Below are 19142 nucleotides of genomic sequence, written 5' to 3' on the forward strand. Positions count from 1 at the left end.
TCCAGTCATAGCGACATATAGCAACACCATGCGCTACTTTCACAGTCCCTGTATGTACATGCACTTAAGCACTGAGATCACCTCTGGTTTTAAGATGCAACCAGAAACACATTTCCTTTTTCATGTTTCAGCTCTGCTGGATCCAACCTGAATCCATGGCCATGTATAAAAAGGTCAATGTTAAACCATGAACACTCTCAGACGTCCTCAGCAACAGTACCTCCTCCCCTCTGGTGGTGAACCCCGGAGCCAAGGGCTGTGTGCTTTACTTAGAGCATGTTTACTTGGTTTTACTTACATTATGAATGAAAAGAGCAAAAGAAAGTATTTACTACAAGAGATCAAAGTGATTCAGTAAGTCAAGATTACATTTCCAATGTAGCAACCCCTTGAGTTTAATTTATAACATATATAACTACATTTTCTGTCTGATCCTGTGAAGGAACACAACTTTGAAGAGTGTTTTCTGAATAATGGAGTTATGAATACACGAAAAGCCTTTTCAAACACAAGAACTGTACTATTTATCTTTGTCACTTGGCCTCACTTGGGTTAGCTCATGAACCTGCACTCCAATAAAGGAGCAATGCTAAATAAAAGGCAAACTTGTATTCACTTTAATTGTTTGATCTATTCTGAGGCAACAGAGTAAATCACATCCAGATGCTTAGCTCACCTTGACAACAGGTCACAATACAATCAACTTGGCTACAGACACACACAAAACAGAAGATGGATACCATAAGCACACAAAGTTAATCAACACACATTGTAAAGTCACTACACGTTCACAGACAATATTCCATGCATCATGCTGCAACATGCTGAGACACATATGGGAAACTAATCTCTGTGAAACTAAAACAAGTGTGTCTTCGTCTCCTAACAACAGCATGGCTCAAAGGATGTTGTTCCCTTTTTAGGGGAACTTTGATAAATGGTAAATTGTGTTTTTTGTCATCTCTTTGCTGGTCTTCAGACCAGTCAAAACGCGTTCACACTACCCGTCATCATTCACCCATTCATAAACTGATGGGAGGGGCTAAGGTTGTTTGTTCTTCACACACACATTCACACTGATGGGAGGGGCTAAGGTTGTTTGTTCTTCACACACATTCATACACTGATGGGAGGGGCTTAGGTTGTCTGTTCTTCACACACATTCATACACTGATGGGAGGGGCTAAGGTTGTTTGTTCTTCACACACACACTGATGGGAGGGGCTTAGGTTGTCTGTTCTTCACACAGATATTCATACACCTTAGGCACAGCTATGGGAGACATTTGTGGGTTAAGTGTCTTTCCAAAGGACACATCAACATAGCTAGCTAGGATGTGGAATCATGTCTATTGTCCAGAAGACAAACTCACAGTTGTACTTTTGTCCCAGCCACTGTCTGACTGGGTTTGGCTGAATATAGCCCTTTCAGACATGTCAGCTGTAACATTGCTGGCTTCATTTATCTGTTAAAGTAATGGCCTTTTGCCTTTCAAGCATAGGCCCCCATTAGGGAGATGTTCCATAATGACTGTGAACATGAAAGGACCATAATGGATAGAGCTGCAATACTCATGTGATATTTAGCATCAGACGCACAAGACAAAGGTCTCAAGCCCGTTTCCCTCCATGCCACAGAGGCAGAAGAGCTGGAGGGCAGCGGTGAGCTACACATTAATGACATCAGTAACACGATCAAAGGAGTTTGTTTACAGTAAAGAACTGCATTGAGCCCACAGAGCTCATTGACAGCAATGACTTCATGTCCTTTGACTGTTTCACATTCTCAAAGACTTTTCCTTCACTTTCAAACCTCACTCGGTATCTCAATATGGGAGACATCCTCCAGAACTATCATAGTAAACTAAAACTTTAACTAAAGCGAAGGTAAGCAGTGAAGATAATGTTAGTAATGTAAATCTAAAACAGTATATCCTTGAGGAACTAAAAAAACTGGAATGATATTGCCTGGTTAAAAGTAAAAAAATAAAACATGAATGTAGATTATTTCTTGTTTTACTATTTTATATCACTACCAAAAAAAAAGAGATTGCACGCATTTCCGCGAGAAATTGAACAACACATTCTCACTCCCAACTGCTCAAATAGCGCTTGGTCAGCGGCCATATATATATATATATATATATATATATATATATATATATATATATATATATATATATATATATATATATATATATATATATATATTATATGCGTTGCAGGGAGCCACACTTAGCTCATGGAATGCCCTCTAAGAGCAGGTTTCCCTCGCAGCACATTCATTGTTTACGAACATCCTACACGAGGTCAGCTGGCAGGTCAGCACTTAATGAAACTGCGGCAGAGCAAACTCACTGTTTATGGGTATGTATGAAAGACTTTGGAAGGATAAGATCATATCTGCCTTTCAGAATGGGTCCGACAGAGAGGTTACAGGGAGGTGGCTTTCGGGGAGGAACTCGGGTCCTTAGATAAGGCTATCAGGTTAGCTATTCAGACTTCTGGAATGCCGTTTTGAGCCAGAACATCCCTCAGGTGATTGTGGGGTCTAGTTCAAGTCCGATCCATGAACCAGAGCCGATGCAGATGGGGCTGAGGAAGGAAGGTGGGGGAGTGCCTGTACTGCAGCAAGACTGGCCATGTTCTCTTTGAGAGACTAGGCTCACCAGTAAGAGTGGAGGTAGTGGTGAGTCGGACCACTTCTCCACCCATTTCATGAAATCCTTTGTTTGAGTCAAGAATCATTACCTCCCAACCTTCAAGTTAAACAACGACTACTTTACCCAATGAGCTACAGCTGCCCCAACAATACCTGAGAGAAGCCATGGAGACATACATAAAGGATGATCTCCATCTTTTTCCTCCTGCTGGTTTCTTTTTTGTGTCCAAGAAGGATGAATCCATGAGACTTCCAAGGTTTGAATAACTCATAAAGAGCCTCTTTATGGAGCCACCGTCTTTACCAAGTCGGCCCAAAGACACACTTATCTGCTCAGGATTAGTGAAGGAGTTAAGTGGAAGACCGTCTGCAACACTACGAGTACCCAGTAAGGCCCTCAGGGTAACCAATGCTGCTGTCGCTCAGGCTCTGGTCCATGGCGGGACTTCTTTCACCAGTCAGTTGTTGTGTCCTTGGACGACATCCTGATCTTCTTTTGAAGCATTAGGAGTCCACCTCCTCTTCGTGTCCACCAAACTCTGCACAGGCTTCTGGAGAACCAACTCGTTGTTAAAGTTGAGAAAGGTGAGTTCGATGTCAGTTCTGGGACCTTTTTGGGGTTCATCATTGAAGGCAGGCAGGTGAAGACGGAGCATACGAAGATTCTGGCACAGGGGTGGAGACCCTCGCGGTTCCTTGGCTTCAACAGTTTTCACCGGCGGTTTATTCTTGATTATAGTCGTGTCCCTTTGTCCTGGACCGCTGAGGTGGTGATGCTTTCACTGAGCTCGTCCCCGAAGAGTGTGTTGAGGCAGCTGTTAGCTTTGGATCAGGAGACTCAACCCGCTCCACTAAAACCGGTACTGGCCCTCTTAACCGGCTTTTGGTTCCAGACAGTTTCTGATTTTCCCGTCATTCCGGAGGCGTAGTGCCAGCATGCTCGGGGTTTGCTCTGCCACTTCCTGGTCGAACATGGCCATACGTCGCCTTGGACTTGGAAATTACATATTTAAAATAATCAGAGTTCGATTGCTCTGTTTTTAGGACTGATTTGAAGTGATGTCACCAGTTCTCAGCTATGCTGAATACAATATTATTATTATTGATAGGAATGGAAACGACAGAAATAAACAAGTTATTCTTTAAGTGGTAGAACACTATTTCCAAGATACACTATGAGGACAGATGAGAGGATCTTAAAGTGTTTTGGCAAATCGACCAATAAATCAGATATTGCTGTTCTCACATTTTAATTTCACTGGTGTTTTAATGAGGACATGTATTCTGAGTAGAATTGGAAGTATGTTTTCCCTGCTCCTGTTAACACCATGATTGTATCTGAGTATCTGTGTGCACATGTTGTGTTGTGTAACGTATTACGGCCACATGCTGCACTGTGTATCCCTAGAGACCCAATGTGTTCTGTTTATGTATGTGGGTGTTTGTTTAGAATTATGTGTGTGTGTGTGTGTGTGTGTGTGTGTGTGTGTGTGTGTGTGTGTGTGTGTGTGTGTGTGTGTGTGTGTGTTGGAGGCATTCAAAGCAGGACTCAAAGCAGGATTCATATTGGTGGAACATTAAGAGCTCTTTAACTAGACTTCTGTCTCAGCTGTCAATCACTCCCCCTGGCTATCAGCACCGGTGTCAGATATAACCTTTCTCCCAGAATGCACTACTGGATTCAGACAGGAAGCTTGACTCATGACTTTGATGGTTTGACAAAAACAAAAAATAGGGGAATTTAAACGAGGCTGAAAGAAGTGGAGCAATATTAGCAGAGCAGTCCGTCTGTAGAGGAATGCCATGTGCAGAAGGTTCTGCATGAGGCCGAGAGCGGCACCAAGAACGTCTATAACATGAGTATTATCACCACCATGTTCATCTATAACATGAGTATTATCACCAACATGTTCATCTATAACATGAGTATTATCACCAACATGTTCATCTATAACATGAGTATTATCACTAACATGTTTCATTTATAACATGAGTATTATCACCAACATGTTTCACTTATAACATGAGTATTATCACCAACATGTTCATCTATAACATGAGTATTATCACCAACATGTTCATTTATAAGATGAGTATTATCACCAACATGTTTCATTTATAACATGAGTATTATCACCAACATGTTCATCTATAACATGAGTATTATCACCAACATGTTCATCTATAACATGAGTATTATCACCACCATGTTCCATCTATAACATGAGTATTATCACTAACGTGTTCATCTATAACATGAGTATTATCACCACCATGTTTATCTATAACATGAGTATTATCACCAACATGTTCATCTATAACATGAGTATTATCACCAACATGTTCATCTATAACATGAGTATTATCACCACCATGTTCATCTATAACATGAGTATTATCACTAACATGTTCATCTATAACATGAGTATTATCACCACCATGTTCATCTATAACATGAGTATTATCACCAACATGTTCATCTATAACATGAGTATTATCACCAACATGTTCATCTATAACATGAGTATTATCACCAACATGTTTCATCTATAACATGAGTATTATCACCAACATGTTCATCTATAACATGAGTATTATCACCAACATGTTCATCTATAACATGAGTATTATCACCAACATGTTGCATTTATAACATGAGTATTATCACCAACATGTTCATCTATAACATGAGTATGATCACCAACATGTTCATCTATAACATGAGTATTATCACCAACATGTTCATCTATAACATGAGTATTATCACCAACATGTTCATCTATAACATGAGTATTATCACCACCATGTTCATCTATAACATGAGTATTATCACCAACATATTTCATTTATAACATGAGTATTATCACCACCATGTTCATCTATAACATGAGTATTATCACCAACATGTTCATCTATAACATGAGTATTATCACCACCATGTTCATCTATAACATGAGTATAATCACCACCATGTTCATCTATAACATGAGTATTATCACTAACGTGTTCATCTATAACATGAGTATTATCACCACCATGTTCATCTATAACATGAGTATTATCACCACCATGTTCATCTATAACATGAGTATTATCACCAACATGTTCATCTATAACATGAGTATTATCACCAACATGTTCATCTATAACATGAGTATTATCACCACCATGTTCATCTATAACATGAGTATTATCACTAACATGTTCATCTATAACATGAGTATTATCACCACCATGTTCATCTATAACATGAGTATTATCACCAACATGTTCATCTATAACATGAGTATTATCACTAACATGTTCATCTATAACATGAGTATTATCACTAACATGTTCATCTATAACATGAGTATTATCACCACCATGTTCATCTATAACATGAGTATTATCACTAACATGTTCATCTATAACATGAGTATTATCACCAACATGTTCATCTATAACATGAGTATTATCACCAACATGTTTCATCTATAACATGAGTATTATCACTAACATGTTCATCTATAACATGAGTATTATCACCACCATGTTCCATCTATAACATGAGTATTATCACTAACGTGTTCATCTATAACATGAGTATTATCACCACCATGTTCATCTATAACATGAGTATTATCACCAACATGTTCATCTATAACATGAGTATTATCACCAACATGTTCATCTATAACATGAGTATTATCACCAACATGTTTCATTTATAACATGAGTATTATCACCAACATGTTCATCTATAACATGAGTATTATCACCAACATGTTCATCTATAACATGAGTATTATCACCAACATGTTTCATTTATAACATGAGTATTATCACCACCATGTTCATCTATAACATGAGTATTATCACCACCATGTTCATCTATAACATGAGTATTATCACCACCATGTTCATCTACAACATGAGTATTATCACCACCATGTTCATCTATAACATGAGTATTATCACCAACATGTTTCATTTATAACATGAGTATTATCACCAACATGTTCATCTATAACATGAGTATTATCACCAACATGTTCATCTATAACATGAGTATTATCACCAACATGTTCATCTATAACATGAGTATTATCACCAACATGTTCATCTATAACATGAGTATTATCACCAACATGTTTCATTTATAACATGAGTATTATCACCACCATGTTCATCTATAACATGAGTATTATCACCAACATGTTCATCTATAACATGAGTATTATCACCACCATGTTCATCTATAACATGAGTATTATCACCACCATGTTCATCTATAACATGAGTATTATCACTAACGTGTTCATCTATAACATGAGTATTATCACCACCATGTTCATCTATAACATGAGTATTATCACCACCATGTTCATCTATAACATGAGTATTATCACCAACATGTTCATCTATAACATGAGTATTATCACCACCATGTTCATCTATAACATGAGTATTATCACCAACATGTTCATCTATAACATGAGTATTATCACCATAAGCTAATAGGGAACAATTATTAAAATACATATAGTGTATTTGTGAGAAAAAATTACATTATAAAATAGCCATAACTTTTAATTATAAAAAATAAATAATAATAATTATAAAATAGCTATAACTTTGTGATTCTGTTCAGGCCAGCAGAGAAGGCTTACACGGCCCTGACGGCCCGCCACTGTATTTCAGTAAGTGTTGCCTGTGTGTACTCATGGTTAATGCCTAATAAAAGGAATTGATTGATGAAATGTTGAAGTTAGTTTCCCGTGTGCCTCTGAGCCAAACAAAACACACACCACAAACTCCAGCATCCAACTACCAACCTGCAGTCCCAAGCTTGTGCAGGAGAGACGGACAGAACAGAAGTCCTAGAGAGGAAGATGAGCATAGGAGAGTGGTGGAGGCTCGACCAATCAGAGTGAGCCAATCCTTCGCATGGAGGGCATCAAGCAATGGGACTGAATCACAGCGCCAGCTGGCTTTCTGAATGCTGTGCCTCTGCATATCTGATTATGTGTAAAACATTAACTTTAGCAGTTCTAAAAGTGAGTCAGAAGTCTTTGATCTCCATGAAGTCCCTGAAGCACACATGCATCTCCACATGCAGGTCCTGTGCCGCTGCAGTGACCTCGTACACCCCTCTCCTCTTACCTCCTGTAAGCGCTGGATGTGTTCTCTGCAGGTTTCTAAGTCGCTGTCTCCAGAAACCACAATCAGTCCCAGAGGAATAGCTGCAGATACAGAGGAACAAGACAATTATCCAACAGCACTTTGATATCTACTTACACTGTGGCCCTCAGGACCCTGGCAATACTGCTGGTTTGAATGCTGGCCATCTAGAAGGGCCGATGTAGAGCTGGGAGAGCTCCACATGAGTCTAATTAAAGATACGGCCGTTAGGACAACATGCGTAACCTGGTTCATGTGGGTGACACAACCGATGCATTAGTCTTGAGATAAGAGAACATATGCTTATTAATGATACTGGTATATTTACTGACAGCATCCTACGTGTGACAGAGGAAAAACCAGAGCTGGTTAGAGGAGTGAGTGCAAATTACAAGGCCAGTGGGATTTAAAGTTGTGTGCAACGTCAGAGCACATGTCAGTAGGAGAGTGTTTAGTGGACGACTAATAGAGAACCAGAAGCATGTCTCACACATGTTGAGCTCAACATCACTGTAATAAGAACATCAAAGCCAAAAGTTGTCTCATGCACAGCAATGAAGTCGCTTCAGAGTAAGTCTAGGTCTATAGGGGCAGCCTAGTTAGTCTAGTGTTGAGCTGGTGCAGCAGAGTTAGTCTAGTGTTGAGGTGGTGCAGCAGAGTTAGTCTAGTGTTGAGGTGGTGCAGCAGAGTTAGTCTAGTGTTGAGCTGGTGCAGCAGAGTTATTCTAGTGTTGAGGTGGTGCAGCAGAGTTAGTCTAGTGTTGAGGTGGTGCAGCAGAGTTAGTCTAGTGTTGAGGTCCACCATCTCCACAGTGCCAAGTGAACCTGGCCTTGGAGTCTTTGTAGTCTTAAGCGTAGCAGCCAGCCTCCACATTCCTGCTGGCTGAGCATCACACCGCTCTGAGCTGGAGGAGCTCCTGAACCCACACAGCTCTCATTCAGACAGAGACCGGCTCAGGGTGGCAGACTGGGAGTGTGGGATCAGGAGAGCTTCTAGACAAGCTCACTGTCGTCCAAACATTCCTCAAAGATAACAGACAGGAAGTCCTGTTGTTTGTAAAGCTCACACCAACACAAACCGATTATATGATCATGAACTATATTATAGTATCAATCAGAACTTAATGAATGATACTTCTTCTTTAGACATCAAGACCTGAGGAAACCATTGGTGTTGAGGTGAGAGAGCCACTGTGCATATATATATATATATATATATATATATATATATATATATATATATATATATATATATATATATATATGATGTGCAACACACAGAACCAAAGGAACCATATCGACATTCACAGTTTACAGCGTTGACGTCATTGTGAAAGGTAACAGCGCCCCCCGGTGTTCTCCTTCTACACAGCAGCATGTAACTCACAGGCCTCTGACTGAAGAGGCTCTGAGTGCAGGATGAGGAGGTCGTGTTGACCTTCATCATCGTCATCATCTGACTCCCTCTCCAGCCTGAAGCCGCTGCTGTCACGAGGCCACATGAACCCTGTTCATACCGACTGACCTGGGATCTGGTCTGCTGCTTCCAGACCATCTGATCCACTACACACTCAGAGCGTTGTTATGGCTGGATGCTATGCTATGTATATGCTACACTCAGAGCGTTGTTATGGCTGGATGCTATGCTATGTATATGCTACACTCAGAGCGTTGTTATGGCTGGATGCTATGCTATGTATATGCTACACTCAGAGCGTTGTTATGGCTGGATGCTATGCTATGCATATGCTACACTCAGAGTGTTTTTATGGCTGGATGCTATGCTATGTATATGCTACACTCAGAGCGTTGTTATGGCTGGATGCTATGCTATGCTAAGCTATGAACCAGCCTCTACAGTCACACGCGTTAGCAGTGCTTATGCTTCTCTTTGAGGGTTTGCTCACATGCTTGTCGTAGCTTGTCCTTGTCGTAGTGCAGAGCCTCGTAGTCCGCCATGCTGATCCTGCTGACCCGGATCCTCAGCCTCTCGGGGACCGGCTGCTGACTGGCACACAGACACATCATTACAGGCTGAACACGTCTCCGGGTCAGACCTCAGGAGTTCACTTACTCGTTGAGGTGGGGCAGCGAGGTCCGTCGCTTGGTCTTCTGCACCAAGTTGGCCTGGTTCCTGAGGCTGATGTGGATCACAGAGGGAGCCAGTCTGCACGGCTCGCCATCCACCTACAAGTACAGCCACAGGTACAGGTACAAGTACAGCCACAGGTACAGGTACAGCCACAGGTACAGGTACAGCCATAGGTACAGGTACAGCCACAGGTACAGGTACAAGTACAGCCACAGGTACAAGTACAGCCACATGTACAGGTACAGCCACAGCTACAGGTACAGGTACAAGTACAGCCACAGGTACAGCCACAGGTATAGGTACAAGTACAGCCACAGGTACAAGTACAGCCACAGGTACAGCCACAGGTACAGGTACAGCCACAGGTACAAGTATAGCCACAGGTACAGCCACAGGTACAGGTACAAGTACAGGTCGCCATAAGTACCGCAACCTTATGTACCTTATGTATCGTATGTACCTTATGTATCGTATGTACCTTATGTATCGCATGTACACTATGTACCTTATGTATCGTATGTACACTATGTACCTTATGTATCGTATGTACACTATGTACCTTATGTATCGTATGTACACTATGTACCTTATGTATCGTATGTACACTATGTACCTTATGTATCGTATGTACACTATGTACCTGTACTGGGAGAGGTTTTGTCGTGGTGAGGGTGACTTCTCTGCACTGGTTCAACCGTTCTCCATGACCTCCAACCTGGAGAGTAGCCTGCACACACACACACACATTAACTCCTGGTGGGAGATCGGATGTTCTTTCCAGAAGCTTCAAACTCTCTGATGCTGACTAGTCCCTCAGAAGCCAGTGACTGCTCACCAGGGAGGTCATGGTGAATCCAATGACCTCGATGTATCCATCATCGTGGCGTTGAGGTTCAAAGTCGTGATGCTCTCCAGGGTTTCCCCAGGGTGTAGTACCTGCACAGTATCTGAAGAACACAACACACATCATCAGCACCAGTTCAGTCAGAGACAGAGCTCTGAGTCCTCGGCAGGTGGTACCAAGTACTACCACTACGTGTCGCACTAAGCTCAGCCACGTTCTCCAGTGGAACAGAGAGAGTTGGCCCTGCAGAGAGAACCTCCACAGATGAGAGCCGACAAACTAAAGACTCAGAAAGCCACACACCAACCTCTATCTGTAAACTCACATATCATATCCATGGCCTCCTTTGTTGCCTTTGAACAAGTCAAGAATTACATCTATTACAAAGAAACAACGGTTTAATATCATAAATATAGGTCAACTATTTGATTTGGCTGCTAAATGTTTTCTCCAATGAAGATGTGTACCATCTCCTGTCTCTAGCATTGTGGGGCTCCGTTCACAGGAACAGAATATACAATGTTATAACTATGTGTTAGTGTATAATCACTTGAAACTAGGATTCACCTGACTCTACATGGGGTCCTCTTCACAGAGTCCGTGTTGCTACGGCAGCCCTGAATGGACAAACTGACCTCTGGTCCTAGAGAGAGGCTTTTGAGAGCATCGTAGTCCTCTGCAGTGAGTGGAGGAGTTGGTTGCAATCTGCCACCTCGCCACTAGATGATACCAGATCCTACACACGGCTCCTTCAAAAACTGTCCACTTTGTAAAACCCTCGGACTGCATTCATCAGTGCTACTAACTATCCGTGACAGTCGGCCACAGTGGGAGCCGAGTCACAGCAATGCTGAGCTTCATGACCCAGCAGGCAACCATGATAACGACCTCACAAACCACCGCTACCCAGCATTTCTCCCAACTGCAAATACATTGGCAACAAAATGGATGGATTGAGGACTGTACGTAGCCGCCCAGCTAGCCACCAGCTAGCCACCCAGCCAGCCAGCCAGCTAGCCAGCCAGCTAGCCAACCAGCTAGCCACCCGCTAGCCACCCAGCTAGCTACCCGGCTAGCCACCAGCTAGCCAGCAACAACCAGAGACAGTCACTGTTCTTCTGATCGGCACCGGACCGTTAAATGCGGTGCAGACCCCGACCCGCTCCACATCAACGGGGACTGTGTGAAAAGGGTCTCTGCTTACAGGGCTCTGGTGGTCTCTCCTGGTCCACCAACTCCATCAGCAGCCTGAAGGCTCAGCAGCGACTCCACTTCCTGAAACAAGAGTCCTTCTCCTGAGCTCACAGTGTGCTGGAGTGCTGCTCCCTGTGTGCTCCGTGGCCTTTGTGGAGGACTTGTTTCAGTAGAGCAGCATAAAAAGAGCCATGACGTCACTCTGGACCGCATCTGTTTGATCTGCTTCCTCGAGGCTTCAGGTCCACCAGACCCTTCTAGCCCAGAGCCATACGAGACCCAGCCGGTCAACCTGACAGTTACCCTCCTTTGCAGAAATAGAAACATTTAGAATGCAAATTCTTCTTTATTTGTATGACTGTTTGATATCCAGTATATGAATCACCATCCAGCAGCTTACTCTCTGAAGAGGTTGGAGACGCCTGTATCTAACTCCACTAAGCACTCAAAGAGATACCAACAAGTCGAAGTAGACCAAACAGCAAGTGAGCACGGTCAGCACCAGGACCAATGTGAACCCGCAGTAGTGATGGAGCACCAGTAGACCACGCAGTCCTTACTACTCACACACCATGCAGACACTCTGGCTATTCAACTGATAGCATTAAGCGGACAGAATTCTAATGGTTGCTTTCTGGTTCATTCTTAACATCAAAGCACATGTTGTAACATCTGATGGGAACTAAACATCAACTTGATGGTATTAACTGTGGCTCATAGTAAGAGTGGTCGTCCTGTGACCGCAAGGTCCCCGGTTGGATCCCCGGTTGGATCCCCGGTCTCCCCATAGTTTGCATGTCCTTGAGAAGACACTGCGAACGTAACGAAGTTTAAAGTGTATTATTGAGTAGTAGCAAGTGCTGGTCTTGAGCTCCCTCACTACTGGATCAATAGAAGGGCCGAGCTACTGGAAAGCTATTTGATTGGGAAAACAGACGCTAGCGCCACGCTGCTGGGAAATGTAGTTCAACCAGCACAGATCTGTAGTCCACATCAGGAACAATAGTAGAGGAGCAGCATCACCTGGGGATGTTGAGGAAGACCAGGCACTGCAGCTTCAAGTCCTGGACCTTTGAGGTTAAATCTGTCCCGTCACACTGGAGAGAGAGAGAGAGAGAGAGAGAGAGAGAGAGAGAGAGAGAGAGAGCGAGAGAGAGAGAGAGAGAGAGAGAGAGGGGAATGGAGTGAGTGTGTTGTATCTAACAGAATGGCTGCTTGATGGACAGCTACTCACCACCACTTGGATGTGCTTCGACAGGTCTTTGGAGCTTCCCATTAGGAAATCTGAGAATGCTGTCTGTATGAGGGCGAGAGAGAGAGAGAGAGAGAGAAAGAGAGAGAGAGAAAGAGGTGTGTCGAGCCTCTGATTCATGAACCCTCTCGTCATCACTACTTGTAGTCATGTATGAGACGCTAACATTGAAGCTAATTTAAACCGCTCAGAATTCATCTCCAAGGCCAGCAGAGAAGGCTTAGCAGGCCCTGACGGCCACCGCTGCCGCTCTGTCGCTCTCATGCGGAGCTGACAGCTGGTGACGCCGTCCTGACTGGCGCTATCGGTTCCCCCTCAGGTAAACGCTGTTAGCACCGTTAGCACCGTTAGATACAAGTTTCCGTCTCACTGTTGAGAGGCAATCTAAATGTTGTGCATCTTTAAAGGTGAACGGGTTCAACCTTTAGCATGGAGATGCACTCACCCCAGCATAGAACATCTTATTCCTGAAACGACTGTTGAACTTCTCTGGGTTGGCTTCTGGAGCAATGACACAAACAGGGAAATGGTTATTAGAACACATTCAATGGAAAAGCAAAGTCTCCACAAAGCAACATTCCCATAAAAAGTGACACATCAACATCAATGTGACAATAACACTCGGTATAGTGTGCAGTAACATGTGCTTGTCATTGCTCTGTGTAGAAGATGAACGTACCTCTTGACTCGTGGAACTCTAGAGTCACATGGGCATCAAATCCAAGACTGAAGTAGTTGTTGAAGACATCTAGAGGAAGCTGAAAGCATTCACAGACATGCGTGGGTTCAGAGGTGGCTCCTGTTCATGCTCCTGTGCCTTCATGAGCTGCCACTTCATGTTTCAAACCTTATCCGCTTGCTGTTCGTCCGGTTCAACCCCTGCACTGTGGTTTGGTTCAACCTGTAGATTCCATCTGTCTAGCTGGACCACCGTTCCATCTTCAACATGGGAGAGGATCTTAGACAGAGGTTCGTCTGTATAGCCCTGCAGTAAAGTGCACAAAGACATGGTCATGAACAGAAAGCATGATGTGTCCATCTTAAGTCTGAATAACAGCAGACAGACACTCTGAGGTCTGTGGCTGTGAGGGACACACCTGGATGTCACGTTGGAGCTAATCCAGTACATCACTATTAGAGGACATGCAGCAGCAGAATGGTGAATTAGCGATGGGCCAGCAGTGTGTATTTACAGGTGTGTTTGTACCCACCGCTCCCCAGTTCAGGGTCCTGGCGAGGTCATTTCCTGTCCCAAGCGGTAACACGGCAACAGGAGGTTGAGGATTCAACGCCAGCTCATCAAGACAAGACAGGATCCAGCCCACCTGGTCCACACAGACATGCAGCTACATCACCCTCAGCTCATGGTACCTCACCACCGGCTGCTTTCACCAGACAGCAGGAGATCTATGTACGCCCACCACACGGCCACGCACTGCTCCTCGACTCCTCGTAATATTAGGGAATTAACTATAAAGAAAATGCCTTCTTGGCATCAAACCTCCTTTAATAAATATCAGACAGAGAGACATTGTAATCACTGTCATTCACAGACTGACAATATAGTGGCTGGAAACTAGGAATGTAAGGTTTGTGTGTGTGTGTGTGTGTGTGTGTGTGTGTGTGTGTGTGTGTGTGTGTGTGTGTGTGTGTGTGTGTGTGTGTGTGTGTGTGACTACTCACAGTGCCGTCTCCTCCACAGGCCATGATCTTCAGATTATGGACTTTACGATACAGCTCCAGGCTACAAGATGGTTAATGGTCAGTTGGGCCACGAGACATTACTAGTACATGTTCACTGATGTTAGAGTGTGTGTGTGTGTGTGTGTGTGTGTGTGTGTGTGTGTGTGTGTGTGTGTGTGTGTGTGTGTGTGTGTGTTTGACAGACAGACAGAGAGACCTACCCCTCCTTTGGTCCTCCTTGGCTCAGGTCGAATACCTGTCTGGGGTTCAGATACCACATGAAAGACTGCAGGATCTTGTTACCCTGTCAGACGGAGACACCAAAAGCACGTTGGAAAATTAAAAAGTATGAATGTACGTGCAGTACAACAGCTGAGGCTTCGTCTCGTGAGACTCAAGTCCAGTCAAGTCCCAGGTTGAGAGGTGGGTCAAGGTTCAAATCCCAAACTTTGTTTTTTTAGGTCCTAATTAAGTGATTTTGTGTTTTACATTGAATGCATCCATCCATCTATCCAACCATCCATTCATCCTTCCATCTATCCAACCATCCATTCATCCTTCCATCTATCCAACCATCCATTCATCCATCCAACATACCATTCATCCATCATTCCATCTATCCACCATCCTTCCATCCACACCACCATATATTCCATCCATATTAGATCCATCTATCCATTATCTTCTGCCTCTTACCATCTACTTTGTTGAACAAGCTCAGCTGCCCTTTAAGGATCAGCGTCTCTACTCTGAGCTCCTCTCCCTAACTCTAAGGTTCCTTAAAGGAAGCTCATTTCGGCCGCTTGTATCTGTATTCTCTTTTTGGTCCCTACCCAAAGCTCACGACCACAGCGGAGGGTCTGACCGTAGATGGAAAACTGAGAGCTTTGTCTTTCTGCTCAGCTTCCTCTTCCTCACGGTACGTCTTCATCATGCTCCATTTCCCCCTCACGGGTGAACGGGACCTCGAGACACTTGACTACTGGCTTCCAGACCTGTGGGCTGCTTTAGTGCCACAACAGCTGCTCAGCGTGAAGCTTGTCTGGACCGGAGGACACATTGCTGTTTCATTGACCACTTCACTGAGTAACTACATGAACACCTGGTTTCCTCCGCTCTTGGGGTTGACAAACACCAGCAGTGGCGTCATCAGCGGTGCAGGGATGGGCCGGATTAGAAACGGCCTCCACTGCCGTCCGTCCTGTCAGAGAAGAAGAAGATCGGCTCAGATCCTCTAAAGCAGAGCTTGTTCATTCACAAAAATAAGTCATGTCCCTCAGAAACAGTTTCAGAAGGCGTCACACTTAAGGGACCAGAACCTGCTGTTTCATAAGGGAACCAGAACCACGAGGCCCAGGGAGACACAGTGATACATGCTCTGCAAACTATAGGGCAGGACTGACCTCTGCTCCTTTCTTGCTACTTTTCCTCTTGAACGATGTTCTCTTCTTCTTCTTACTCGACTTCATGGACGACTGTTAGAGACACGAAGCACAGGTTGATGTCAGAGAGGAAGATGTGATGCAGCTTGATGAAGGAGAGGAAACACAGAACCTCTTCAGTACACCACCCGGAGGAGCTGGATGTTTCAAAAGAACTATATAGGGCCATGTGTTGGATGGTATTGCTTACACTCTCTTACTCGTTGCATTCTGGGTATTCTACTGGAATATGAGCGATAAGAGACAACAGTATTAAGAGTTAAGAGTCAAACATGTGAGATGTGAAGCAGACAATTTATTCTGATAGATAGCAGGACAGCTTCTATTATCAGACTTATTACCCCAAAAATATTTTACCCAATTTACATTTTGTATTTTAATCTATACCATGATATTTGCCATTTCTCATTTCATTTTTTTCTTCATTCCTTAAAGAAATGGATCATTGTAAGGGGAAACTATAGTTGGTAGTGTCCTTCAGGATATTTATTCTGGGGGAGGCCTTGCCCTCCAAAATGTCATGGACTATTCCTTGGCAGAAGTTATTTTTCTTCACCATCTGTGGCCTCTCTGTGGCCCCGTGGCCCCTCTGTGGCCCCTCTATGGCCCCTCTGTGGCCCCTCTGTGGCCCCTCTGTAGCCCCTCTGTGGCCCCTCTGTGGCCCCCCTGTGGCCCCCCTGTGGCCCCTCTGTAGCCCCTCTGTAGCCCCTCTGTGGCCCCTCTGTGGCCCCTCTGTAGCCCCTCTATAGCCCCTCTGTGGCCCCTCTATGGCCCCTCTGTGGCCCCTCTGTGGCCCTGCCAACCCCGCTAATTAATATCACACTTAAAGAAGCTCAAAAGGCCTCTCTTGCTAGTATGATGATGTATTAAGGATTACTTTTCATTTCAGAGCCTGCTGGAGCCCAACAGTCAGAGCGGGCACGCCATGCACTGCACGTTATGACCATATTTCATTTTCGATGTAGACCCGAGGACTGTTCAGGCGGGGTGGGGTGATGGTGGATATGAGTGAGGATAAGAGAGAGTCACAGTGTTACCTGATGGCGCCGGACTCGGATGATCCACGTGGGAGGAACTATCAGAGCAGCGTGAGCTCCCATTGGACAAGCTTCCTCAATCTGCTGCAGCATGAAGCAGGACACCTTATTGTGGTACTGAAGGAACAAAGAGACACATGCATGATGGAGATGTGAGCAAGAGAAAGAACAGCTCGGGGAGAACATACTCACAGCCTGCTTGCACCAGGAGCAGCTGATGGCCACGATCTCTTTGCTGTGGAAAGCAAACTTCTGCTGGAAGCCCTGCAGACCAGACACAAGGAGCTAGAGTTAGACTGCTGGAAGGAGACATGAGGTGGCGGTGGAGGTGATGTAATGTAAAAGGTGGAGGTGATGTAATGTAATGTAAAAGGTGGAGGTGGAGGTGATGTAATGTAAAAGGTGGAGGTGATGTAATGTAATGTAAAAGGTGGAGGTGATGTAATATAAAAGGTGGAGGTGATGTAATGTAAAAGGTGGAGGTGGAGGTGATGTAATGTAAAAGGTGGAGGTGATGTAATGTAATGTAAAAGGTGGAGGTGGAGGTGATGTAATGTAAAAGGTGGAGGGGATGTAATGTAAAAGGTGGAGGTGATGTAATGTAAAAGGTGGAGGTGGAGGTGATGTAATGTAAAAGGTGGAGGTAATGTAATGTAAAATGTGGAGGTGGAGGTAATGTAATGTAAAAGGTGTAGGTGATGTAATGTAAAAGGTGGAGGTGATGTAATGTAAAAGGTGGAGGTGATGTAATGTAAGAGGTGGAGGTAATGTAATGTAAAAGGTGGAGGTGGAGGTGATGTAATGTAAAAGGTGGAGGTGATGTAATGTAAAAGGTGGAGGTGGAGGTGATGTAATGTAAAAGGTGGAGGTGATGTAATGTAAAAGGTGGAGGTGATGTAATGTAAAAGGTGGAGGTGAAGAAGCCTCACTCACCTTCCCACATTGTCTACATTTGCCTTCTTGCCGTCTCCGATGCACCCAGTGATGACGCACCACAATGGGCTGAACACGCACAAATAACACTTGTCATCATTTATTAAACGTACTTATTAAATAGCATCTTTTGTACAACATTGAACCAATGACGTATTTGGAATATGACCAATGTAAATATATTGTCCTGTTGGTTCCTGAACTCTAAAACAGAAACACTCACCTCTCGGATGTTCCTCGAGCCGGATTCTCTGAAAGACGGTTTACACCTGAAGTTAATCTGTAAGAGAGCAGAGAGGAAGGGTTGAGGCTGAGGCTGGGACTGAGGCTGGGACTGTGACTGAGGCTGAGACTGAGGCTGAGACTGTGACTGAGGCTGAGACTGAGGCTGAGACTGTGACTGAGGCTGAGACTGAGGCTGAGACTGTGACTGAGGCTGAGACTGAGGCTGAGACTGTGACTGAGGCTGAGACTGAGGCTGAGACTGTGACTGAGGCTGAGACTGAGACTGTGACTGAGACTGAGGCTGAGACTGGGACTGAGGCTGAGACTGGGACTGGGACTGAGACTGAGGCTGAGGCTGGGACTGGGACTGGGACTGAGGCTGAGGCTGAGGCTGAGACTGAGGCTGAGGCTGAGACTGAGGCTGAGACTGAGGCTGGGCTGAGGCTGGGGCTGAGGCTGAGACTGAGGCTGAGGCTGGGCTGAGGCTGAGACTGAGGCTGGGCTGAGGCTGGGGCTGAGGCTGGGCTGAGGCTGAGGCTGGGCTGAGGCTGGGCTGAGACTGAGGCTGGGCTGAGGCTGGGCTGAGGCTGAGGCTGGGCTGAGGCTGAGACTGGGCT

The 19142-nt window shown here is 44.4% G+C and overlaps 1 protein-coding gene across 1 annotated transcript in view; it reads right to left on the reverse strand.

Annotated features, from left to right (window-relative positions):
- Positions 1-19142, reverse strand: part of LOC306752689 (diacylglycerol kinase zeta-like) — a gene marked incomplete at its 5' end in the record, with an annotated part of 54019 nt that overhangs the window by 26011 nt on the left and 8866 nt on the right. Inside the window, 20 exon segments of the mRNA XM_079236483.1 lie at positions 7479-7523; positions 7807-7886; positions 9731-9831; positions 9898-10010; positions 10556-10642; positions 10751-10862; positions 12977-13050; positions 13188-13250; positions 13651-13706; positions 13885-13963; positions 14053-14190; positions 14417-14530; positions 14889-14949; positions 15110-15192; positions 15991-16089; positions 16292-16363; positions 17368-17484; positions 17560-17631; positions 18301-18369; positions 18524-18580. Of these exon segments, the coding sequence (XP_079092609.1) occupies positions 7479-7523; positions 7807-7886; positions 9731-9831; positions 9898-10010; positions 10556-10642; positions 10751-10862; positions 12977-13050; positions 13188-13250; positions 13651-13706; positions 13885-13963; positions 14053-14190; positions 14417-14530; positions 14889-14949; positions 15110-15192; positions 15991-16089; positions 16292-16363; positions 17368-17484; positions 17560-17631; positions 18301-18369; positions 18524-18580 (1692 nt within the window).

Source organism: Taurulus bubalis, assembly GCF_910589615.1.
Source record: "Taurulus bubalis genome assembly, chromosome: 21".
Lineage (NCBI taxonomy): Eukaryota > Metazoa > Chordata > Actinopteri > Perciformes > Cottidae > Taurulus > Taurulus bubalis.